At 52.3% G+C, this 26,061-nt stretch overlaps 1 protein-coding gene across 1 annotated transcript; it reads left to right on the top strand.

Moving 5' to 3' along the window:
- Positions 1 to 6,882: 6,882 nt before the first annotated feature.
- On the top strand, positions 6,883 to 25,576 carry LOC100489771 (potassium inwardly rectifying channel subfamily J member 9). The gene is made up of 3 exons (XM_031892041.1): positions 6,883 to 7,300; positions 15,784 to 16,721; positions 24,394 to 25,576. Exons 2-3 carry the CDS (start codon positions 15,806 to 15,808, stop codon positions 24,711 to 24,713), a joined length of 1,236 nt encoding a protein of 411 aa, XP_031747901.1. The 5' UTR covers positions 6,883 to 7,300; positions 15,784 to 15,805; the 3' UTR covers positions 24,714 to 25,576.
- Positions 25,577 to 26,061: the final 485 nt, after the last annotated feature.

Genomic DNA, 26,061 nt, shown 5'->3' with positions numbered 1-26,061 from the left:
TCAGACTGGCACACACTGACTGGCATATTCAGACTGGCACACACTGACTGGCACATTCAGACTGGCACACACTGACTGGCACATTCAGACTGGCACACACTGACTGGCACATTCAGACTGGCACACACTGACTGGCAGAGTCAGTAGGGACTGGCAGAAAGGGGGCAGCAACGGTGGGGCAGGAGGAGAGGCTCACCACCATAATGGCACAATCCGACGGTATCAATACGCTGATAGTGTGGGAGGGGTAATGTATGTAGGGGGGAGCCAACCCCCCCCCATAATGGCACAATCCGACGGTATCAATACGCTGATAGTGTGGGAGGGGTAATGTATGTAGGGGGGAGCCAACCCCCCCCCATAATGGCACAATCCGACGGTATCAATACGCTGATAGTGTGGGAGGGGTAATGTATGTAGGGGGGAGCCAACCCCCCCCCATAATGGCACAATCCGACGGTATCAATACGCTGATAGTGTGGGAGGGGTAATGTATGTAGGGGGGTGTGAAAGTCTGAGGGAAAGAGGTTCTGAACTAATAGATGGGCAGAAAGAGAAAGGAGGGATAGAGGGAGGGTTTAAAGGGGAAGTAAAAAAAATGGATTTTGGGGTGCAATGCAGGTAAGTTACCAAAGGAAACTGGCACATTTAAGGGCCGCCCCCAAGTTAAATAGCTGCAATATAAAACAGTTGGGGTAGGTGGCAATGCCGGGCGCTGCGGGTGCTATGGGGCCACACAGGCAGAAACAGGAGGCTGTACAACACAATACGGGGGGGTCCCTGTGTACTCACTGTCAGTCCCACAAACACAGCAACAAAACTGCCGGAATAAAGGCTACAACTGCCCTACACTATGTGCTATATACAGTGCTATGTGGGTGCCCCATAACTACCCCAGGTTCATACTCATGTGATTGTCTCTACTTCCTTTGCACGGGGGAGTGTATTTCCTGGTACTCATGTGACTGTCTCTACTTCCTGTGCACGGGGGAGTGTATTTCCTAGTACCCATGTGACTGTCTCGACTTCCTGTGCACGGGGGAGTGTATTTCCTGGTACTCATGTGACTGTCTCTACTTCCTGTGCACGGGGGAGTGTATTTCCTGGTACCCATGTGACTGTCTCTACTTCCTGTGCACGGGGGAGTGTATTTCCTGGTACTCATGTGACTGTCTCTACTTCCTGTGCACGGGGGAGTGTATTTCCTGGTACCCATGTGACTGTCTCTACTTCCTGTGCATGGGGGAGTGTATTTCCTGATACTCATGTGACTGTCTCTACTTCCTGTGCACGGGGGAGTGTATTTCCTGGAACTCATGTGATTTTCTCTACTTCCTGTGCACGGGGGAGTGTATTTCCTGGTACTCATGTGATTGTCTCTACTTCCTGTGCACGGGGGAGTGTATTTCCTGGTACCCATGTGACTGTCTCTACTTCCTGAACATGGGGAGTGTATTTCCTGGTACTCATGTGACTGTCTCTGCTTCCTGTGCATGGGGGAGTGTATTTCCTGGTACTCATGTGACTGTCTCTACTTCCTGTGCATGGGGGAGTGTATTTCCTGGTACCCATGTGACTGTCTCTACTTCCTGTATACGGGGGAGTGTATTTCCTGGTACGCATGTGACTCTACTTCCTCAGCATGGAGGAGTGTTTTCCTGTTACTCAGGTGACTCTACTTCCTCTGCATGGGGGAGTTTTCTCCTGTTACTCATGTGACTGTCTCTACTTCCTTTGTACGGGGGAGTGTATTTCCTGGTACTCATGTGACTGTCTCTACTTCCTTTGTACGGGGGGGGGTGTATTTCCTGGTACCCATGTGACTGTCTCTACTTCCTGTATACGGGGGAGTGTATTTCCTGGTACGCATGTGACTCTACTTCCTCAGCATGGAGGAGTGTTTTCCTGTTACTCAGGTGACTCTACTTCCTCTGCATGGGGGAGTTTTTTCCTGTTACTCATGTGACTGTCTCTACTTCCCTTGTACGGGGGAGTGTATTTCCTGGTACCCATGTGACTGTCTCTGCTTCCTTTGCACGGGGGAGTGTATTTCCTGGTACTCATGTGACTGTCTCTACTTCCTTTGCACGGGGGAGTGTATTTCCTGGTACCCATGTGACTGTCTCTACTTCCTTTGCACGGGGGAGTGTATTTCCTGGTACCCATGTGACTGTCTCTGCTTCCTTTGCATGGGGGAGTGTATATCCTGGTACCCATGTGACTGTCTCTACTTCTTGTGTACGGGGGAGTGTATTTCCTGGTACCCATGTGACTGTCTCTACTTCCTGTGCATGGGGGAGTGTTTTCCTGTTACTCATGTGACTGTCTCTGCTTCCTTTGTACGGGGGGGTGTATTTTCTGGTACTCATCTGCCTCTACGTCCACTGCATGGGGGAGTGTTTTCCTGTTACTCATGTTACTGTCTCTGCTTCCTTTGTACGGGGGAGTGTATTTCCTGGTACTCATGTGACTGTTTCTGCTTCCTTTGCACGGGGGAGTGTATTTCCTGGTACTCATGTGACTGTTTCTGCTTCCTTTGCACGGGGGAGTGTATTTCCTGGTACTCATGTGACTCTACTTCCTCTGCATGGGGGAGTTTTTTCCTGTTACTCATGTGACTGTCTCTACTTCCTTTGCATGGGGGAATGTATTTCCTGGTACTCATGTGACTGTCTCTGCTTCCTGTATATGGCGGGGTGTATTTCCTTGTACTCATGTGCCTCTACGTCCTCTGCATGGGGGAGTGTCTTCCTTTTACTCATGTGACTGTCTCTACTTCCTTTGTACGGGGGAGTGTATTTCCTGGTACTAATCTGACTGTTTCTGCTTCCTTTGCACGGGGGAGTGTATTTCCTGGTACTCATGTGACTCTACTTCCTCTGCATGGGGGAGTTTTTTCCTGTTACTCATGTGACTGTCTCTACTTCCTTTGTACGGGGGAGTGTATTTCCTGGTACTAATCTGACTGTTTCTGCTTCCTTTCCACGGGGGAGTGTATTTCCTGGTACCCATGTGACTGTCTCTACTTCCTGTGCACGGGGGAGTGAATTTCCTGGTACTCATGTGACTGTCTCTACATCCTGTGCACGGGGGAGTGTATTTCCTGGTACCCATGTGACTGTCTCTACTTCCTGTGCATGGGGGAGTGTATTTCCTGGTTTGCATGTGACTGTCTCTACTTCCTTTGCACGGTGGAGTGTATTTCCTGGTACTCATGTGACTGTCTCTACTTCCTGTGCACGGGGGAGTGTATTTTCTGGTACCCATGTGACTGTCTCCGCTTCCTGTACGTGGGAGAGTGTATTTCCTGGTACCCATGTGACTGTCTCTACATCCTGTGCACGGGGGAGTGTATTTCCTGGTACCCATGTGACTGTCTCTACTTCCTGTACACGGGGGAGTGTATTTCCTGGTTCGCATGTGACTGTCTCTACTTCCTGTGCATGGGGGTGTGTATTTCCTGGTACCCATGTGACTGTCTCTACTTCCTGTATACGGGGGAGTGTATTTCCTTGTATTCATGTGACTCTACTTCCTCTGCATGGGGAAGTCTTTTCCTTGTACTCATGTGACTGTCTCTACTTCCTTTGTACGGGGGAGTGTATTTCCTGGTACTCATGTGACTGTCTCTACTTGCTTTGCACGGGGGAGTGTATTTCCTGGTACCCATGTGACTGTCTCTACTTCCTGTACGCGGGGGAGTGTATTTCCTGGTACCCATGTTACTGTCTCTACATCCTGTGAACGGGGGAGTGTATTTCCTGGCACCCATGTGACTGTCTCTACTTCCTGTGCACGCGGGAGTGTATTTCCTGGTACCCATGTGACTGTCTCTACTTCCTGTACGCGGGGGAATGTATTTCTTGGTACCCATGTTACTGTCTCTACATCCTGTGAACGGGGGAGTGTATTTCCTGGTACCCATGTGACTGTCTCTACATCCTGTGCACGGAGGAGTGTATTTCCTTGTACCCATGTGACTGCCTCTACTTCCTGTATACGGGGGAGTGTATTTCCTTGTATTCATGTGACTCTTCTTCCTCCGCATGGGGAAGTCTTTTCCTTTTACTCATGTGACTGTCTCTACTTCCTTTTTACGGGGGAGTGTATTTCCTGGTACTCATGTGACTGTCTCTGCTTCCTTTGCACGGGGGAGTGTATTTCCCCGTACCCATGTGACTGTCTCTAGTTCCTGTACGCAGGGGAGTGTATTTCCTGGTACCCATGTTACTGTCCCTACATCCTGTGAATGGGGGAGTGTATTTCCTGGTACCCATGTGACTGTCTCTACATCCTGTGCATGGAGGAGTGTATTTCCTGGTACCCATGTGACTGTCTCTACTTCCTGTGCACGCGGGAGTGTATTTCCTGGTACCCATGTGACTGTCTCTACTTCCTGTGCATGGGGGAGTGTTTTCCTGTTACTCATGTGACTGTCTCTACTTCCTGTATACGGGGGGGTGTATTTCCTGGTACTCATGTGACTCTACTTCCTCTGCATGGGGTAGTGTTTTCCTGTTACTCAGGTGACTCTACTTCCTCTTCATGGGGGAGTGTGTTCCTGTTACTCATGTGACTGTCTCTTCTTCCTTTGCACGGGGGAGTGTATTTCCTGGTACCCATGTGACTGTCTCTACTTCCTTTGCACATGGGAGTGTATTTCCTGGTATCCGTGTGACTGTCTCTACTTCCTTTGCATGGGGGAGTGTATTTCCTGGTACCCATGTGACTGTCTCTGCTTCCTTTGCATGCGGGAGTGTATTTCCTGGTACCCATGTGACTGTCTCTACTTCCTGTGCACGGGGGAGTGTATTTCCTGGTACCCATTTGACTGTCTCTGCTTCCTGTGCACGGGGGAGTGTATTTCCTGGTACCCATGTGACTGTCTCTACTTCCTTTGCATGGGGGAGTGTATTTCCTGGTACCCATGTGACTGTCTCTACTTCCTTTGCATGGGGGTGAGTATTTCCTGGTACCCATGTGACTGTCTCTACTTCCTTTGCATGGGGGAGTGTATTTACTGGTACCCATGTGACTGTCTCTATATCCTTTGCATGGGGGAGTGTGTTTCCTGGTACTCATGTGACTGTCTCTACTTCCTGTGCATGGGGGAGTGTATTTCCTGGTACCCATGTGACTGTCTCTACTTCCTTTGCATGGGGGAGTGTATTTCCTGGTACCCATGTGATTGTCTCCACTTCCTGTATACAGGGGAGTGTATTTCCTGGTATTCATGTGACTCTACTTCCTCTGCATGGGGTAGTGTTTTCCTGTTACTCAGGTGACTGTCTCTGCTTCCTCTATGGGGGGAGTGTATTTCCTGGTACTCATGTGACTGTCTCTACTTCCTTTGCATGGGGGAGTGTATTTCCTGGTACCCATGTGACTGTCTCTACTTCCTGTGCACGCGGGAGTGTATTTCCTGGTACCCATGTGACTGTCTCTACTTCCTGTGCATGGGGGAGTGTTTTCCTGTTACTCATGTGACTGTCTCTACTTCGTGTATATGGGGGAGTGTATTTCCTGGTACTCATGTGACTCTACTTCCTCTGCATGGGGTAGTGTTTTCCTGTTACTCAGTTGACTCTACTTCCTCTTCATGGGGGAGTGTGTTCCTGTTACCCATGTGACTGTCTCTGCTTCCTTTGCATGGGGGAGTGTATTTCCTGGTACCCATGTGACTGTCTCTGCTTCCTGTGCACGGGGGAGTGTATTTCCTGGTACCCATGTGACTGTCTCTACTTCCTTTGCATGGGGGAGTGTATTTCCTGGTACCCATGTGATTGTCTCTACTTCCTGTATACGGGGAGTGTATTTCCTGGTATTCATGTGACTCTACTTCCTCTGCATGGGGTAGTGTTTTCCTGTTACTCAGGTGACTGTCTCTGCTTCCTCTATGGGGGGAGTGTATTTCCTGGTACTCATGTGACTGTCTCTACTTCCTTTGCATGGGGGAGTGTATTTCCTGGTACCCATGTGACTGTCTCTACTTATTGTGCACGCGGGAGTGTATTTCCTGGTATCCATGTGACTGTCTCTACTTCCTGTGCATGGGGGAGTGTTTTCCTGTTACTCATGTGATTGTCTCTACTTCCTGTATATGGGGGAGTGTATTTCCTGGTACTCATGTGACTCTACTTCCTCTGCATGGGGTAGTGTTTTCCTGTTACTCAGGTGACTCTACTTCCTCTTCATGGGGGAGTGTGTTCCTGTTACTCATGTGACTGTCTCTGCTTCCTTTGCATGGGGGAGTGTATTTCCTTGTACCCGTGTGACTGTCTCTGCTTCCTTTGCATGGGGGAGTGTATTTCCTTGTACCCATGTGACTGTCTCTGCTTCCTTTGCACGGGGGAGTGTATTTCCTGGTACCCATGTGACTGTCTCTGCTTCCTTTGCACGGGGGAGTGTATTTCCTGGTACCCGTGTGACTGTCTCTGCTTCCTGTACACGGGGGGAGTGTATTTCCTTGTACCCATGTGACTGTCTCTGCTTCCTTTGCACGGGGGAATGTATTTCCTGGTACCCATGTGACTGTCTCTGCTTCCTGTGCACGGGGGAGTGTATTTCCTGGTACCCATGTGACTGTCTCTACTTCCTGTGCACGGGGGAGTGTATTTCCTGGTACCCATGTGACTGTCTCTACTTCCTCTGCATGGGGTAGTGTTTTCCTGTTACTCAGGTGACTCTACTTCCTCTTCATGGGGGAGTGTGTTCCTGTTACTCATGTGACTGTCTCTGCTTCCTTTGCATGGGGGAGTGTATTTCCTGGTACCCATGTGACTGTCTCTGCTTCCTGTGCACGGGGGAGTGTATTTCCTGGTAAGTAAAACAATAGAATATAGCAGTTCCTCACTCTGCACGGCAGCTCTGATTGGCTGGATCGGTCGGACACCCTGGATATAATGGCTACTAATAAACCGAAGGAGGAGGAAGCTGTAGCCATTGACAGAGCCAGGGAAGCCGTGCTTTGGCCACACAGGTGCAATGAGCTGTGCCAGGGAGCTTACAATCCATATACAATCCATGTGCATTTAACCCTTATATTACCACAGGTGCCAGAGTGCGGGGGATGGGGGGGCAGCGGGAGAGGAGAGCTCACCTGTCACTCATACCCTCCCCCCAATCTCCTTCCCAGTGACAGTGGCAGTTTGTGCTCAGATCCAGCCCTGATTGTGCTCTCGCAGCTCCGTCTCTGCCCCCTCCATCCGCAGCCGAGCTCCACTCTCCTTCCTCCCTCTCTATTTATAGGCACCATGGATGGAGCTGGGGATGGAGGCAGGTAGCAGCTCGTGCTCTGCAGGTAGGAACCTTCTTTCTGTGCCCAATGCCCCCCATCCTGCCCCTTCTGCCTTCTCCCTATCCCCCCTGCCCTCTTCTGCCTTCTCCCTATCCCCCCCTGCCCTCTTCTGCCTTCTCCCTATCCCCCCTGCCCTCTTCTGCCTTCTCCCTATCCCCCCTGCCCTCTTCTGCCTTCTTCCTACCCCCCCTGCCCTCTTCTGCCTTCTCCCTATCCCCCTGCCCTCTTCTGCCTTCTCCCTATCCCCCTGCCCTCTTCTGCCTTCTCCCTACCCCCCCTGCCCTCTTCTGCCTTCTCCTATCCCCCCTGCCCTCTTCTGCCTTCTTCCCTACCCCCCCCCTGCCCACTTCTGCCTTCTCCCTACCCCCCCTGCCCTCTTCTGCCTTCTCCCTACCCCCCCCTGCCCTCTTCTGCCTTCTCCCCTATCTCCCCCTGCCCTCGTTCTGCCTTCTCCCTATCCCCCCTGCCCCTCTTCTGCCTTCTCCCTATCCCCCCTGCCCTCTTCTGCCTTCTCCCTATCCCCCCTGCCCACTTCTGCCTTCTTCCTACCCCCCCTGCCCTCTTCTGCCTTCTCCCTATCCCCCCTGCCCTCTTCTGCCCTTCTCCCTATCCCCCCTGCCCTCTTCTGCCTTCTCCCTATCCCCCCTGCCCTCTTCTGCCTTCTCCCTATCGCCCCTGCCCACTTCTGCCTTCTCCCTATCGCCCTTGCCCTCTTCTGCCTTCTCCCTATTGCCCCTGCCCTCTTCTGCCTTCTCCCTATCGCCCCTGCCCTCTTCTGCCTTCTCCCTATCCCCCCTGCCCTCTTCTGCCTTCTCCCTATTGCCCCTGCCCTCTTCTGCCTTCTCCCTATCCCCCCTGCCCACTTCTGCCTTCTCCCTACCCCCCCTGCCCTCTTCTGCCTTCTCCCTATTGCCCCTGCCCTCTTCTGCCTTCTCCCTATTGCCCCTGCCCTCTTCTGCCTTCTCCCTATCCCCCCTGCCCTCTTCTACCTTCTCCCTACCCCCCCTGCCCTCTTCTGCCTTCTCCCTATTGCCCCTGCCCTCTTCTGCCTTCTCCCTACCCCCCGCCCTCTTCTGCCTTCTCCCTACCCCCCCGCCCTCTTCTGCCTTCTCCCTATGCCCCCTGCCCTCTTCTGCCTTCTCCCTATCCCCCTGCCCACTTCTGCCTTCTCCCTACCCCCCCGCCCTCTTCTGCCTTCTCCCTATCGCCCCTGCCCTCTTCTGCCTTCTCCCTATCCCCCCTGCCCTCTTCTGCCTTCTCCCTATCCCCCCTGCCCTCTTCTGCCTTCTCCCTATCGCCCCTGCCCTATTCTGCCTTCTCTCTATCCCCCCTGCCCTCTTCTGCCTTCTCCCTATCGCCCCTGCCCTCTTCTGCCTTCTCCCTATCCCCCTGCCCTCTTCTGCCTTCTCCCTATCCCCCTGCCCTCTTCTGCCTTCTCCCTATCACCCCTGCCCTCTTATAACTTCTCCCTATCACCCCTGCCCTCTTCTAACTTCTCTCTATCCCCCCTGCGCTCTTCTAACTTCTCCCTATCCCCCCTGCCCTCTTCTAACTTCTCCCTATCCCCCCTGCCCTCTTCTAACTTCTCCCTATCACCCCTGCCCTCTTCTAACTTCTCCCTATCACCCCTGCCCTCTTATAACTTCTCTCTATCCCCCCTGCCCTCTTCTAACTTCTCTCTATCCCCTCTGCCCTCTTCTAACTTCCCCCTATCGCCCTAGTCCTTTTCTAACTTCTCCCTATCGCCCCTGCCCTCTTCTCACTTCTCCCTATAGCCCCTGCCCTCTTATAACTTCTCCCTATCCCCCCTGCCCTCTTATAACTTCTCCCTATAGCCCCTGCCCTCTTATAACTTCTCCCTATAGCCCCTGCCCTCTTATAACTTCTCCCTATCCCCCTGCCCTCTTCTAACTTCTCCCTATGCCCCCTGCCCTCTTCTAACTTCTCCCTATAGCCCCTGCCCTCTTCTGACTTCTCCATATCTCCCCTACCCTCTTCTAACTTCTCCCTATCGCCCCTGCCCTCTTCTAACTTCTCCCTATCGTCCCTGCCCTCTTATAACTTCTCCCTATAGCCCCTGCCCTCTTTAACTTCTCCCTATCCCCCCTGCCCTCTTCTAACTTCTCCCTATCCCCCCCTGCCCTCTTCTACCTTCTCCTAATCCCCCCTGTCCTTTTCTAACTTCTCCCTATCCCCCCTGCCCTCTTCTAACTTCTCTCTATCGCCCCTGCCCTCTTCTAACTTCTCCCTATCCCCCTGCCCTCTTCTAACTTCTCTCTATCACCCCTGCCCTCTTCTAACTTCTCCCTATGCCCCCCTGCCCTCTTCTAACTTCTCCCTATCCCCCTGCCCTCTTCTGACTTCTCTCTATCGCCCCTGCCCTCTTCTAACTTCTCCCTATCATCCCTGCCCTCTTCTAACTTCTCCCTATAGCCCCTGCCCTCTTCTGCCTTCTCCCTATCGCCCCCCTGCCCTCTTATAACTTCTCTCTATAGCCCGTGCCCTCTTATAACTTCTCCCTATAGCCCCTGCCTTCTTCCAACTTCTCCTTATCCCCCCTGCCCTCTTCTAACTTCTCCTTATCCCCCCTGCCCTCTTCTAACCTCTCCCTATAGCCCCTGCCCTCTTCTAACTTCTCCCTATAGCCCCTGCCCTCTTCTAACTTCTCCCTATAGCCCCTGCCCTCTTCTAACTTCTCCCTATAGCCCCTGCCTTCTTCCAACTTCTCCTTATCCCCCCTGCCCTCTTCTAACTTCTCCTTATCCCCCCTGCCCTCTTCTAACCTCTCCCTATAGCCCCTGCCCTCTTCTAACTTCTCCCTATAGCCCTGCCCTCTTCTAACTTCTCCCTATAGCCCCTGCCCTCTTCTAACTTCTCCCTATAGCCCCTGCCCTCTTATAACTTCTCCCTATCCCCCCTGCCCTCTTATAACTTCTCCCTATCCCCCTGCCCTCTTCTAACTTCTCCCTATCCCCCTGCCCTCTTCTAACTTCTCCCTATCCCCCCTCCCCTCTTCTAACTTCTCCCTATGCCCCCTGCCCTCTTCTAACTTCTCCCTGTGCCCCCTGCCCTCTTCTAACTTCTCCCTATGCCCCCTGCCCTCTTCTAACTTCTCCCTATGCCCCCTGCCCTCTTCTAACTTCTCCCTATCCCCCCTGCCCTCTTCTAACTTCTCCCTATACCCCCTGCCCTCTTCTAACTTCTCCCTATGCCCCCTGCCCTCTTCTAACTTCTCCCTATCCCCCCTGCCCTCTTCTAACTTCTCCCTATCCCCCCTGCCCTCTTATAACTTCTCCCTATTTCCCCTGCCCTCTTCTAACTTCTCCCTATGCCCCCTGCCCTCTTCTAACTTCTCCCTATGCCCCCTGCCCTCTTCTAACTTCTCCCTATCCTCCCTGCCCTCTTCTTACTTCTCCCTATGCCCCCTGCCCTCTTCTAACTTCTCCCTATCCTGCCTGCCCTCTTCTGCCTTCTCCCTATCCCCCCTGCCCTCTTCTAACTTCTCCCTATCCCCCCTGCCCTCTTCTAACTTCTCCCTATCCCCCCTGCCCTCTTATAACTTCTCCCTATTTCCCCTGCCCTCTTCTAACTTCTCCCTATGCCCCCTGCCCTCTTCTAACTTCTCCCTATGCCCCCTGCCCTCTTCTAACTTCTCCCTATCCTCTCTGCCCTCTTCTTACTTCTCCCTATGCCCCCTGCCCTCTTCTAACTTCTCCCTATCCTGCCTGCCCTCTTCTGCCTTCTCCCTATCCCCCCTGCCCTCTTCTAACTTCTCCCTATGCCCCCTGCCCTCTTCTAACTTCTCCCTATCTCCCCTGCCCTCTTCTAACTTCTCCCTATCCTCCCTGCCCTCTTCTGCCTTCTCCCTATGCCCCCCTGCCCTCTTCTAACTTCTCCCTATCTCCCCTGCCCTATTCTAACTTCTTCCTATAGCCCCTGCCCTCTTCTAACTTCTCCCTATTGCCCCTGCCCTCTCCTAACTTCTCCCTATGCCCCTGCCCTCTTCTAACTTCTCCCTATGCCCCCTGCCCTCTTCTAACTTCTCCCTATCCCCCCCTGCCCTCTTCTAACTTCTCCCTATCCCCCCTGCCCACTTCTATCTTCTTCCTATAGCCCCTGCCCTCTTCTAACTTCTCCCTATTGCCCCCTGCCCTCTTCTAACTTCTTCCTATAGCCCCTGCACTCTTCTAACTTCTCCCTATCCCCCCTGCCCTCTTCTAACTTCTTCCTATAGCCCCTGCCCTCTTCTAACTTCTCCCTATGCCCCCTGCCCTCTTCTAACTTCTCCCTATGCCCCTTGCCCTCTTCTAACTTCTCCCTATGCCCCCCTGCCCTCTTCTAACTTCTCCCTATGCCCCCTGCCCTCTTCTAACTTCTTCCTATAGCCCCCTGCCCTCTTCTAACTTCTCCCTATAGCCCCTGCCCTCTTCTAACTTCTTCCTATAGCCCCCTGCCCTCTTCTAACTTCTCCCTATAGCCCCTGCCCTCTTCTACTTTCTCCCTATTCTACCCCCTTCCTGCCCCCCTGCCCCTTCTCCTGTTGCCTCCTTGCCCCGCCCCCGGGGTTGTGCCCTTATTTGAGGGAGGGGTGGGAGGGATATTAGGGAGGAGTTAAGAGATTTATTATCTTTATAATATCTTTATCCTGGTTGGCTGGTTGCTGTACCCTCTGTGTTTAACCCCTTGTGCCCTCAGACTGGCACTGGAACCCGCAGGTCACATTGGCAGAGAGGAACCTTCCGGCTCAGTATGGGGCTCCCCTTTATTTTGTGCCCCCCCCCATTCCCTTGAGTTCAGTTGTATTTATTGTGCGTCAGAGCCGCCTTAGTGATGTGGGGAGTGGGGTATATATACGGGGGGTTATATATATATATGGGGGGGGTTATATTCCGGGTAGAGGGATCTGGTGTAACTACCCCCGGGGCAGGTTCATACAGACACACAGATGTGGCCCCGCGGGAGCTGGTACATAGGAAACAGGCGAATGGCAGCTCAGCCAATGAGAACAGAGGGAAAGGAGCGAATAAAATAATAAATATATCGACTCCCCTAAGTACATGCAGAGTGGTTTCCATGGAAACAGGAGCAGCAGGGATTGTGGGGAAGGGAATTGGCCCACATTTATATATAGATTTGGGGCTGTCGGCTAAATATAGCGGAACTGACCCCGTGCCGGAGATTTAACCCCCTCTGTGCTGCACTCACTTAGTGCCCCCCCCAGCACAGAAGGGTTTCAGTGTTTCCTTAACATCATTAACGTACACCAATCAACCCCTAATGGTAATGCCCTCATCAGGCACAAGGGGGCAATAAAGCAGCTAAAATAGAGGTGGAAAGGGGCATTGCAGTGAGGGGTAAAGGGACCCCAACATTATATTTATATATGTTAATAGTAGGAAATAAAGCAGGAAGGGGCGGGGCCCTTAGTATCAGAGGGGGGCAGTCGCCCAGTCTCTCGGGGAGCCCCTACAGATTCCCGGGGTCAGTCTCCCAGTCTCTCGGGGAGCCCCTACAGATTCCCGGGGTCAGTCGCCCAGTCTCTCGGGGAGCCCCTACAGGTTCCCGGGGTCAGTCGCCCAGTCTCTCGGGGAGCTCTTACAGGTTCCCGGGTTAATCTCCCAGTCTCTCGGGGAGCTCCTACAGGTTCCCGGGGTTAGTCGCCCAGTCTCTCGGGGAGCTCCTACAGGTTCCCGGGGTCAGTCGCCCAGTCTCTCGGGGTGCTCCTACAGGTTCCCGGGGTCAGTCGCCCAGTCTCTCGGGGAGCCCCTACAGGTTCCCGGGGGCAGTCGCCCAGTCTCTCGGGGAGCTCTTACAGGTTCCCGGGGTCAGTCGCCCATTCTCTCGGGGAGCTCTTACAGGTTCCCAGGGTCAGTCGCCCATTCTCTCGGGGAGCTCTTACAGGTTCCCAGGGTCAGTCGCCCATTCTCTCGGGGAGCTCTTACAGGTTCCCGGGTTAATCTCCCAGTCTCTCGGGGAGCTCCTACAGGTTCCCGGGGTCAGTCGCCCAGTCTCTCGGGGAGCCCCTACAGATTCCCGGGGTCAGTCTCCCAGTCTCTCGGGGAGCCCCTACAGATTCCCGGGGTCAGTCGCCCAGTCTCTCGGGGAGCCCCTACAGGTTCCCGGGGTCAGTCGCCCATTCTCTCGGGGAGCTCTTACAGGTTCCCAGGGTCAGTCGCCCAGTCTCTCGGGGAGCTCTTACAGGTTCCCGGGTTAATCTCCCAGTCTCTCGGGGAGCTCCTACAGGTTCCCGGGGTCAGTCGCCCAGTCTCTCGGGGAGCTCCTACAGGTTCCCGGGGTCAGTCGCCCAGTCTCTCGGGGAGCCCCTACAGGTTCCCGGGGTCAGTCGCCCAGTCTCTCGGGGAGCCCCTACAGATTCCCGGGGTCAGTCTCCCAGTCTCTCGGGGAGCCCCTACAGGTTCCCGGGGTCAGTCGCCCAGTCTCTCGGGGAGCCCCTACAGGTTCCCGGGGTCAGTCGCCCAGTCTCTCGGGGAGCTCCTACAGGTTCCCGGGGTCAGTCGCCCAGTCTCTCGGGGAGCTCCTACAGGTTCCCGGGGTCAGTCGCCCAGTCTCTCGGGGAGCCCCTACAGGTTCCCGGGGTCAGTCGCCCAGTCTCTCGGGGAGCCCCTACAGGTTCCCGGGGTCAGTCGCCCAGTCTCTCGGGGAGCCCCTACAGGTTCCCGGGGTCAGTCGCCCAGTCTCTCGGGGAGTTCCTACAGATTCCCGGGGTCAGTCTCCCAGTCTCTCGGGGAGCCCCTACAGATTCCCGGGGTCAGTCGCCCAGTCTCTCGGGGAGCCCCTACAGGTTCCCGGGGTCAGTCGCCCATTCTCTCGGGGAGCTCTTACAGGTTCCCAGGGTCAGTCGCCCATTCTCTCGGGGAGCTCTTACAGGTTCCCAGGGTCAGTCGCCCATTCTCTCGGGGAGCTCTTACAGGTTCCCGGGTTAATCTCCCAGTCTCTCGGGGAGCTCCTACAGGTTCCCGGGGTCAGTCGCCCAGTCTCTCGGGGAGCTCCTACAGGTTCCCGGGTTAATCTCCCAGTCTCTCGGGGAGCTCCTACAGGTTCCCGGGGTCAGTCGCCCAGTCTCTCGGGGAGCTCTTACAGGTTCCCGGGTTAATCTCCCAGTCTCTCGGGGAGCCCCTACAGGTTCCCGGGGTCAGTCGCCCAGTCTCTCGGGGAGCTCTTACAGGTTCCCGGGTTAATCTCCCAGTCTCTCGGGGAGCTCCTACAGGTTCCCGGGGTCAGTCGCCCAGTCTCTCGGGGAGCCCCTACAGATTCCCGGGGTCAGTCTCCCAGTCTCTCGGGGAGCCCCTACAGATTCCCGGGGTCAGTCGCCCAGTCTCTCGGGGAGCCCCTACAGGTTCCCGGGGTCAGTCGCCCATTCTCTCGGGGAGCTCTTACAGGTTCCCAGGGTCAGTCGCCCAGTCTCTCGGGGAGCTCTTACAGGTTCCCGGGTTAATCTCCCAGTCTCTCGGGGAGCTCCTACAGGTTCCCGGGGTCAGTCGCCCAGTCTCTCGGGGAGCTCCTACAGGTTCCCGGGGTCAGTCGCCCAGTCTCTCGGGGAGCCCCTACAGATTCCCGGGGTCAGTCTCCCAGTCTCTCGGGGAGCCCCTACAGGTTCCCGGGGTCAGTCGCCCAGTCTCTCGGGGAGCCCCTACAGGTTCCCGGGGTCAGTCGCCCAGTCTCTCGGGGAGCTCCTACAGGTTCCCGGGGTCAGTCGCCCAGTCTCTCGGGGAGCTCCTACAGGTTCCCGGGGTCAGTCGCCCAGTCTCTCGGGGAGCCCCTACAGGTTCCCGGGGTCAGTCGCCCAGTCTCTCGGGGAGCCCCTACAGGTTCCCGGGGTCAGTCGCCCAGTCTCTCGGGGAGCTCCTACAGGTTCCCGGGGTCAGTCGCCCAGTCTCTCGGGGAGCCCCTACAGGTTCCCGGGGTCAGTCGCCCAGTCTCTCGGGGTGCTCCTACAGGTTCCCGGGGTCAGTCGCCCAGTCTCTCGGGGAGCCCCTACAGGTTCCCGGGGTCAGTCGCCCAGTCTCTCGGGGAGCCCCTACAGGTTCCCGGGGGCAGTCGCCCAGTCTCTCGGGGAGCTCTTACAGGTTCCCGGGGTCAGTCGCCCAGTCTCTCGGGGAGCTCCTACAGGTTCCCGGGGTCAGTCGCCCAGTCTCTCGGGGAGCTCCTACAGGTTCCCGGGGTCAGTTGCCCAGTCTCTCGGGGAGCTCCTACAGGTTCCCGGGGTCAGTCGCCCAGTCTCTCGGGGAGCTCCTACAGGTTCCCGGGGTCAGTCGCCCAGTCTCTCGGGGAGCCCCTACAGGTTCCCGGGGTCAGTCGCCCAGTCTCTCGGGGAGCTCCTACAGGTTCCCGGGGTCAGTCGCCCAGTCTCTCGGGGAGCCCCTACAGGTTCCCGGGGTCAGTCGCCCAGTCTCTCGGGGTGCTCCTACAGGTTCCCGGGGTCAGTCCTACATAGATCGTAAGCTTCTCTCTCTTCCTACTGACAGATGTTAAAGCCCCCCGTGCATCATGGCTAAAGACAGAGCCTTCACGACGGTCCCTGGGGCCACTTTCACTAATGCCAAATCTTCGTCGTTCCAACATAAATCCAAGTTGGCGGAGAAGGCAGAAAAGGCCGACAGGAAGCTGAGGCGCCGACAGAGATACGTGGAGAAGGACGGTCGTTGTAATGTCCAACATGGCAACGTGCGAGAAACCTATCGCTACCTGACGGACATCTTCACCACCCTGGTGGACCTGAAGTGGAGAGTCAGCCTCTTGGTGTTCATCCTGGCCTACGCCATTACCTGGCTGTTCTTTGGAGTCATCTGGTGGTTCATCGCCTACTGCCGAGGGGACCTTGACCACCTAGAGGACAGAACATGGACTCCTTGTGTCAACAACCTCAATGGCTTTGTCTCTGCCTTTCTCTTCTCTATCGAGACCGAGACAACCATTGGCTATGGGCACAGGGTCATCACAGACAAGTGCCCGGAAGGCATCGTTCTTTTGCTCCTCCAGGCCATCCTGGGCTCCATGGTCAATGCCTTCATGGTGGGTTGTATGTTTGTAAAGATCTCCCAGCCCAACAAAAGGGCAGAGACACTGGTCTTCTCCTCTCACGCCGTCATCTCTCTGAGGGACGACAAGCTCTGCCTCATGTTCCGGGTTGGAGACCTGCGCAATTCCCACATCGTGGAGGCTTCCATCAGAGCCAAGCTCATCAAATCCAAACAGACACAGGAGGGGGAGTTCATCCCTCTCAATCAGACAGACATCAATGTGGGATTTGAGACCGGAGATGACCGTCTCTTCTTGGTCTCGCCCCTCATCATCAGCCATGAAATCAACGAGCACAGTCCCTTCTGGGAGGTGTCCAAACGGCAACTGGAGAAGGACGAGTTTGAGATTGTGGTCATACTGGAAGGCATGGTGGAGGCTACAGGTAAATCCATATGGTCTCAGTAACAGTTCTAATGGGTGGGATTTAGTGCTCCCTCTGATTCAGAGAACCTTCCCCAAGTCCTCACACCAGAGTTCAACCCCTGAGAAGCCATGACCAAAGGGAAAGGCATGACTACTCCATGGAATATGGAGGGGATCTCACCATCAGCATAGGAAGGGGTTCCTTACTGTAAGGGCAGTCAGGTTATGGGATTCCCGACCCAGAGAGGGGAAATGAGTGATTCATGGGGGGTGGGGAGGAAAGGGGATCTCACCATCAGCATAGGAAGGGGTTCCTTACTGTAAGGGCAGTCAGGTTATGGGATTCCCTACCAAGAGAGGGGGAATGAGTGATTCATTGGGGGGTGGGGAGGAAATAGGATCTCACCATCAGCATAGGAAGGGGTTCCTTACTGTAAGGGCAGTCAGGTTATGGGATTCCCTACCCAGAGAGGGGGAATGAGTGATACATTGGGGGTGGGGAGGAAAGGAGATCTCACTATCAGCATAGGAAGGGGTTCCTTACTGTAAGGGCAGTCAGGTTATGGGATTCCCTACCCAGAGAGGGGGAATGAGTGATACATTGGGGGTGGGGAGGAAAGGGGATCTCACCATCAGCATAGGAAGGGGTTCCTTACTGTAAGGGCAGTCAGGTTATGGGGATTCCCTACCCAGAGAGGGGGAATGAGTGATACATTGGGGGGAGGAAAGGGGATCTCACCATCAGCATAGGAAGGGGCTCCTTACTGTAAGGGCAGTCAGGTTATGGGGTTCCCTACCAAGAGAGGGGGAATGAGGGATTCAATGGGGGTGGGGAGGAAAGGGGATCTCACCATCAGCATAGGAAGGGGTTCCTTACTGTAAGGGCAGTCAGGTTATGGGGTTCCCTACCAAGAGAGGGGGAATGAGTGATACATTGGGGGGGGGGAGGAAAGGGGAATCTCACCATCAGCATAGGAAGGGGTTCCTTACTGTAAGGGCAGTCAGGTTATGGGGTTCCCTACCAAGAGAGGGGGAATGAGGGATTCAATGGGGGTGGGGAGGAAAGGGGATCTCACCATCAGCATAGGAAGGGTTCCTTACTGTAAGGGCAGTCAGGTTATGGGGTTCCCTACCAAGAGAGGGGGAATGAGTGATACATTGGGGGTGGGGAGGAAAGGGGATCTCACCATCAGCATAGGAAGGGGTTCCTTACTGTAAGGGCAGTCAGGTTATGGGGTTCCCTACCAAGAGAGGGGGAATGAGTGATACATTGGGGGGGGGGGGAAAGGGGATCTCACCATCAGCATAGGAAGGGGCTCCTTACTGTAAGGGCAGTCAGGTTATGGGGTTCCCTACCAAGAGAGGGGGAATGAGGGATTCAATGGGGGTGGGGAGGAAAGGGGATCTCACCATCAGCATAGGAAGGGGTTCCTTACTGTAAGGGCAGTCAGGTTATGGGGTTCCCTACCAAGAGAGGGGGAATGAGTGATACATTGGGGGGGGGGGAGGAAAGGGGAATCTCACCATCAGCATAGGAAGGGGTTCCTTACTGTAAGGGCAGTCAGGTTATGGGGTTCCCTACCAAGAGAGGGGGAATGAGGGATTCAATGGGGGTGGGGAGGAAAGGGGAATCTCACCATCAGCATAGGAAGGGGTTCCTTACTGTAAGGGCAGTCAGGTTATGGGGTTCCCTACCAAGAGAGGGGGAATGAGTGATACATTGGGGGTGGGGGGGAAAGGGGATCTCACCATCAGCATAGGAAGGGGTTCCTTACTGTAAGGGCAGTCAGGTTATGGGGTTCCCTACCAAGAGAGGGGGAATGAGTGATACATTGGGGGTGGGGGGGAAAGGGGATCTCACTATCAGCATAGGAAGGGGTTCCTTACTGTAAGGGCAGTCAGGTTATGGGGTTCCCTACCCAGAGAGGGAGAATGAGTGATTCACACGATTGAAACAGGTTGTTTATCCGTGTGCAGAGACCACTGGTGGGGAAAGAGGGGCATGCTGGGAGCTGTCTGTCAGATGAGACAGACTGAGAGGGGAGGTGGAATTAAAGAGACAGCTGTCAGTACTGAGACAGAGGGAAAGATTCGAAATATCTGCCTTCCTTTCCCAGAAATCCCTGTGTTGCCGACAACCCCGCTATAGAATCATTATAAAAACCCAGCAGGGGTTATTGTGGCCTTTTGTTCCCGCTGTATAAAAAGGCACTTTGATGTGATTCTGTATCTGCGGCCCCAGCAAGAAGGACAAACAGACCCGCAGTCTGAGGTTCTGGGGTATTATACATGGAATTGGCACTGTATTTATCCCGCTGTGGGTTCTGGGGTATTATACATGGAATTGGCACTGTATTTATCTGCTGTGGGTTCTGGGGTATTATACATGGAATTGGCACTGTATTTATCTGCTGTGGGTTCTGGGGTATTATACATGGAATTGGCACTGTATTTATCCTGCTGTGGGTTCTGGGGTATTATACATGGAATTGGCACTGTATTTATCCTGCTGTGGGTTCTGGGGTATTATACATGGAATTGGCACTGTATTTATCCTGCTGTGGGTTCTGGGGTATTATACATGGAATTGGCACTGTATTTATCCTGCTGTGGGTTCTGGGGTATTATACATGGAATTGGCACTGTATTTATCCTGCTGTGGGTTCTGGGGTATTATACAATGGCACTTATCCTTGGGTTCGGGTTACATGGATTGGCCTGTATTTATCTGCTGTGGGTTCTGGGGTATTATACATGGAATTGGCACTGTATTTATCTGCTGTGGGTTCTGGGGTATTATACATGGAATTGGCACTGTATTTATCCTGCTGTGGGTTCTGGGGTATTATACATGGAATTGGCACTGTATTTATCCTGCTGTGGGTTCTGGGGTATTATACATGGAATTGGCACTGTATTTATCTGCTGTGGGTTCTGGGGTATTATACATGGAATTGGCACTGTATTTATCTGCTGTGGGTTCTGGGGTATTATACATGGAATTGGCACTGTATTTATCCTGCTGTGGGTTCTGGGTATTATACATGGAATTGGCACTGTATTTATCTGCTGTGGGTTCTGGGGTATTATACATGGAATTGGCACTGTATTTATCCTGCTGTGGGTTCTGGGGTATTATACATGGAATTGGCACTGTATTTATCCTGCTGTGGGTTCTGGGGTATTATACATGGAATTGGCACTGTATTTATCCCGCTGTGGGTTCTGGGGTATTATACATGGAATTGGCACTGTATTTATCCTGCTGTGGGTTCTGGGGTATTATACATGGAATTGGCACTGTATTTATCCTGCTGTGGGTTCTGGGGTATTATACATGGAATTGGCACTGTATTTATCTGCTGTGGGTTCTGGGGTGTTATACATGGAATTGGCGCTGTATTTATCCTGCTGTGGGTTCTGGGGTGTTATACATGGAATTGGCACTGTATTTATCCTGCTGTGGGTTCTGGGGTATTATACATGGAATTGGCACTGTATTTATCTGCTGTGGGTTCTGGGGTGTTATACATGGAATTGGCACTGTATTTATCCCGCTGTGGGTTCTGGGGTATTATACATGGAATTGGCACTGTATTTATCCTGCTGTGGGTTCTGGGGTGTTATACATGGAATTGGCACTGTATTTATCCTGCTGTGGGTTCTGGGGTATTATACATGGAATTGGCACTGTATTTATCTGCTGTGGGTTCTGGGGTATTATACATGGAATTGGCACTGTATTTATCCCGCTGTGGGTTCTGGGGTATTATACATGGAATTGGCACTGTATTTATCCTGCTGTGGGTTCTGGGGTATTATGCATGGAATTGGCACTGTATTTATCCTGCTGTGGGTTCTGGGGTATTATACATGGAATTGGCACTGTATTTATCTGCTGTGTGTTCTGGGGTATTATACATGGAATTGGCACTGTATTTATCCTGCTGTGGGTTCTGGGGTATTATACATGGAATTGGCACTGTATTTATCTGCTGTGTGTTCTGGGGTATTATACATGGAATTGGCACTGTATTTATCCTGCTGTGTGTTCTGGGGTATTATACATGGAATTGGCACTGTATTTATCCTGCTGTGGGTTCTGGGGTATTATACATGGAATTGGCACTGTATTTATCCCGCTGTGGGTTCTGGGGTATTATACATGGAATTGGCACTGTATTTATCCCGCTGTGGGTTCTGGGGTATTATACATGGAATTGGCACTGTATTTATCCTGCTGTGGGTTCTGGGGTATTATACATGGAATTGGCACTGTATTTATCCCGCTGTGGGTTCTGGGGTATTATACATGGAATTGGCACTGTATTTATCCCGCTGTGGGTTCTGGGGTATTATACATGGAATTGGCACTGTATTTATCCCGCTGTGGGTTCTGGGGTATTATACATGGAATTGGGCACTGTATTTATCTGCTGTGTGTTCTGGGGTATTATACATGGAATTGGCACTGTATTTATCCTGCTGTGGGTTCTGGGGTATTATACATGGAATTGGCACTGTATTTATCCTGCTGTGGGTTCTGGGGTATTATACATGGAATTGGCACTGTATTTATCTGCTGTGTGTTCTGGGGTATTATACGTGGAATTGGCACTGTATTTATCTGCTGTGGGTTCTGGGGTATTATACATGGAATTGGCACTGTATTTATCCTGCTGTGGGTTCTGGGGTATTATACATGGAATTGGCACTGTATTTATCCTGCTGTGGGTTCTGGGGTATTATACATGGAATTGGCACTGTATTTATCCTGCTGTGGGTTCTGGGGTATTATACATGGAATTGGCGCTGTATTTATCCCGCTGTGGGTTCTGGGGTATTATACATGGAATTGGCACTGTATTTATCCCGCTGTGGGTTCTGGGGTATTATACAAGGAATTGGCGCTGTATTTATCCCGCTGTGGGTTCTGGGGTATTATACATGGAATTGGCGCTGTATTTATCCTGCTGTGGGTTCTGGGGTATTATACATGGAATTGGCACTATATTTATCCTGCTGTGGGTTCTGGGGTATTATACATGGAATTGGCACTGTATTTATCCTGCTGTGGGTTCTGGGGTATTATACATGGAATTGGCACTGTATTTATCCTGCTGTGGGTTCTGGGGTATTATACATTGAATTGGCACTGTATTTATCCTGCTGTGGGTTCTGGGGTATTATACATGGAATTGGCACTGTATTTATCCTGCTGTGCGTTCTGGGGTATTATACATGGAATTGGCACTGTATTTATCTGCTGTGGGTTCTGGGGTATTATACATGGAATTGGCACTGTATTTATCCTGCTGTGCGTTCTGGGGTATTATACATGGAATTGGCACTGTATTTATCTGCTGTGGGTTCTGGGGTATTATACATGGAATTGGCACTGTATTTATCCTGCTGTGGGTTCTGGGGTATTATACATGGAATTGGCACTGTATTTATCTGCTGTGGGTTCTGGGGTATTATACATGGAATTGGCACTGTATTTATCTGCTGTGGGTTCTGGGGTATTATACATGGAATTGGCACTGTATTTATCCTGCTGTGGGTTCTGGGGTATTATACATGGAATTGGCACTGTATTTATCCTGCTGTGGGTTCTGGGGTATTATACATTGAATTGGCACTGTATTTATCCTGCTGTGCGTTCTGGGGTATTATACATTGAATTGGCACTGTATTTATCCTGCTGTGCGTTCTGGGGTATTATACATGGAATTGGCACTGTATTTATCTGCTGTGGGTTCTGGGGTATTATACATAGAATTGGCACTGTATTTATCCTGCTGTGGGTTCTGGGGTATTATACATGGAATTGGCGCTGTATTTATCTGCTTTGGGTTCTGGGGTATTATACATGGAATTGGCACTGTATTTATCCTGCTGTGGGTTCTGGGGTATTATACATGGAATTGGCACTGTATTTATCCTGCTGTGGGTTCTGGGGTATTATACATGGAATTGGCACTGTATTTATCCCGCTGTGGGTTCTGGGTATTATACATGGAATTGGCACTGTATTTATCTGCTGTGGGTTCTGGGGTATTATACATGGAATTGGCACTGTATTTATCCCGCTGTGGGTTCTGGGGTATTATACATGGAATTGGCACTGTATTTATCTGCTGTGGGTTCTGGGGTATTATACATGGAATTGGCGCTGTATTTATCCCGCTGTGGGTTCTGGGGATATTATACATGGAATTGGCACTGTATTTATCTGCTGTGGGTTCTGGGGTATTATACATGGAATTGGCACTGTATTTATCCTGCTGTGGGTTCTGGGGTATTATACATGGAATTGGCACTGTATTTATCCCGCTGTGGGTTCTGGGGTATTATACATGGAATTGGCACTGTATTTATCCCGCTGTGGGTTCTGGGGTATTATACATGGAATTGGCACTGTATTTATCCCGCTGTGGGTTCTGGGGTATTATACAGGGAATTGGCACTGTATTTATCCCGCTGTGGGTTCTTGGGTATTATACATGGAATTGGCACTGTATTTATCCTGCTGTGGGTTCTGGGGTATTATACATGGAATTGGCACTGTATTTATCCTGCTGTGGGTTCTGGGGTATTATACATGGAATTGGCACTGTATTTATCTGCTGTGGGTTCTGGGGTATTATACATGGAATTGGCACTGTATTTATCCTGCTGTGGGTTCTGGGGTATTATTACATGGAATTGGCACTGTATTTATCTGCTGTGGGTTCTGGGGTATTATACAGGGAATTGGCGTTGTATTTATCCCGCTGTGGGTTCTGGGGTATTATACAGGGAATTGGCACTGTATTTATCCTGCTGTGGGTTCTGGGGTATTATACAGGGAATTGGCACTGTATTTATCCTGCTGTGGGTTCTGGGGTATTATACATGGAATTGGCACTGTATTTATCCTGCTGTGGGTTCTGGGGTATTATACATGGAATTGGCACTGTATTTATCTGCTGTGGGTTCTGGGGTATTATACATGGAATTGGCAGTGTATTTATCTGCTGTAGGTTCTGGGGTATTATACAGGGAATTGGCGCTGTATTTATCCCGCTGTGGGTTCTGGGGTATTATACATGGAATTGGCACTGTATTTATCTGCTGTAGGTTCTGGGGTATTATACAGGGAATTGGCGCTGTATTTATCCCGCTGTGGGTTCTGGGGTATTATACATGGAATTGGCACTGTATTTATCCTGCTGTGGGTTCTGGGGTATTATACATGGAATTGGCACTGTATTTATCCTGCTGTGGGTTCTGGGGTATTATACATGGAATTGGCACTGTATTTATCCTGCTGTGGGTTCTGGGGTATTATACATGGAATTGGCACTGTATTTATCCTGCTGTGGGTTCTGGGGTATTATACATGGAATTGGCACTGTATTTATCCTGCTGTGGGTTCTGGGGTATTATACATGGAATTGGCACTGTATTTATCTGCTGTGGGTTCTGGGGTATGATACATGGAATCAGTACATGTGGGTATGCTGGGGCCGGTTACATGGAAGCGGCTCTATGATACCATGAAGCAGGGATCCCCAACCAGTGGATCAGGGGGAACATGTTGCTCCTCAACCCCTTGGATGTTGCTCTCAGTGGCCCCAGAGCAGGCCCCATGTCCCAGCATACCCAGCAGGTAGCCAAGTGCTAATCTTCTCTCCTTTCTCTCCCAGGGATGACGTGCCAGGCGCGTAGTTCCTACCTGGTAGACGAGGTGCTGTGGGGGCATCGCTTCATGTCGGTGCTGACCTTGGAAGACGGATTCTATGAGGTGGATTATAATACTTTCCATCAGACATTTGAGGTGCCCACCCCTTCCTGTAGCGCCAGAGAACTGGCAGAGGCCGCCGCCAGAATGGATGCCCATTTGTACTGGTCCATTCCCAGCCAGCTGGACGAGAAAGTGGAGGAAGGAACAGAGAAGGAGAACTTCATCAATGAGATTAATGGGACTCTGAGCAGCGCGGAGAGTGAGCAAGTCCTCCTGGAGTGAGTGTCTCCCATTAGTGAGTCCTGCTGGACTAAGTGCACTCCCATTAGTGAGTCCTGCTGGAGTGAGTGTCTCCCATTAGTGAGCAAGTCCTGCTGGACTGAGTGCACTCCCATTAGTGAGTCTTGCTGGAGTGAGTGTCTCCCATTAGTGAGTCCTGCTGGACTAAGTGCACTCCCATTAGTGAGTCCTGCTGGAGTGAGTGTCTCCCATTAGTGAGCAAGTCCTGCTGGACTGAGTGCACTCCCATTAGTGAGTCCTGCTGAAGTGAGTGTCTCCCATTAGTGAGCAAGTCCTGCTGGAGTGAGCGTCTCCCATTAGTGAGCAAGTCCTGCTGGAGTGAGTGCACTTTATAGTGAGTCCTGCTGGAGTGAGTGCACTCCCATTAGTGAGTCCTGCTGGAGTGAGTGCACTTTACAGTGAGTCCTGCTCGAGTGAGTGTCTCCCATTAGTGAGCAGGTACTGCTGGAGTGCCCTCCTCTAGATAATGGAGGGAGCTCCCCCCTGTGGATAATGGAGGGAGTGCCCCACCGTGGATACTGGAGGGAGCACCCCCTGTGGAAAATGGAGAGAGCGCCCACCCATGAATAATACAGGGAGCACCCCCCCATGGATAATGGAGAGAGTGCCCCCCTGTGGGTAATGGAGAGAGCACCCACCCATGGATAATACAGGGAGCACCCCCCCCCGTGGATAATGGAGGGAGTGTCCCCCCTGTGGATAATGGAGGGAGCGTCCCCCCTGTGGATAATGGAGAGAGCACCCCCCCGTGGATAATGGAGAAAGCGCCCCCTTTGGATACTGGAGGGAGTGCCCCAGGAGACACCCTCAGAGAAAGACCAATAAAGACTTATTTTGAAGCTCAATGGCTCTGGCTGAGTGCAGGGGAAATGGGGTAACAAGTCTAATAACCCCTCGACTGGAATCCCAGTTAAGCCTGGTCTTGGGCTAAAAAGCAGAACTTGGGTAGGTTGCTGGGGAAAGTTAGTGCCTTCTAAGGGGGTGGCCCAAGCTCACCTATAATGTAGAGGTCTCCAGAGACCCCACTTGGTTGAGACAAGACCATTTGTTATACCCAATAATCCGACCTGCAGAGAAACATGGCTTTATGTTGGATAAATTCCGTGCCCAGCTATTTACAGATACCCTGGGTCATGTGGGGCAGTAGGTCCTGTTTGCAGAACCCATTTGGCTAGAGGTAAAGTTCTGACCCAGTGACAATAAAGCATCTTTCATTGAATGAATCTGTTCTGGGTCAAAGTTAGATACTCTCGGCTTATAGCGGTCACCCCAGTCTTCTGTGGAAAGCCCTGGTAGCCATGATCCCACCGCCCTCCATCCCTGGTAGCCG

The sequence above is a fragment of the Xenopus tropicalis genome, chromosome 8 (genome assembly GCF_000004195.4).
Source record: "Xenopus tropicalis strain Nigerian chromosome 8, UCB_Xtro_10.0, whole genome shotgun sequence".
Lineage (NCBI taxonomy): Eukaryota > Metazoa > Chordata > Amphibia > Anura > Pipidae > Xenopus > Xenopus tropicalis.
The sequence above is the reverse complement of the archived record's forward strand: the minus strand, read 5'-3'. Positions and strand labels throughout refer to the sequence as shown.

Coding starts and splice junctions, on each gene's coding strand:
- LOC100489771 (XM_031892041.1), top strand. CDS start 15,806: ATGGCTAAAGACAGAGCCTTCACGACGGTCCCTGGGGCCACTTTCACT. Junction 16,722..24,393: donor AGGCATGGTGGAGGCTACAG/GTAAATCCATAT, acceptor TTTCTCTCCCAG/GGATGACGTGCCAGGCGCGT.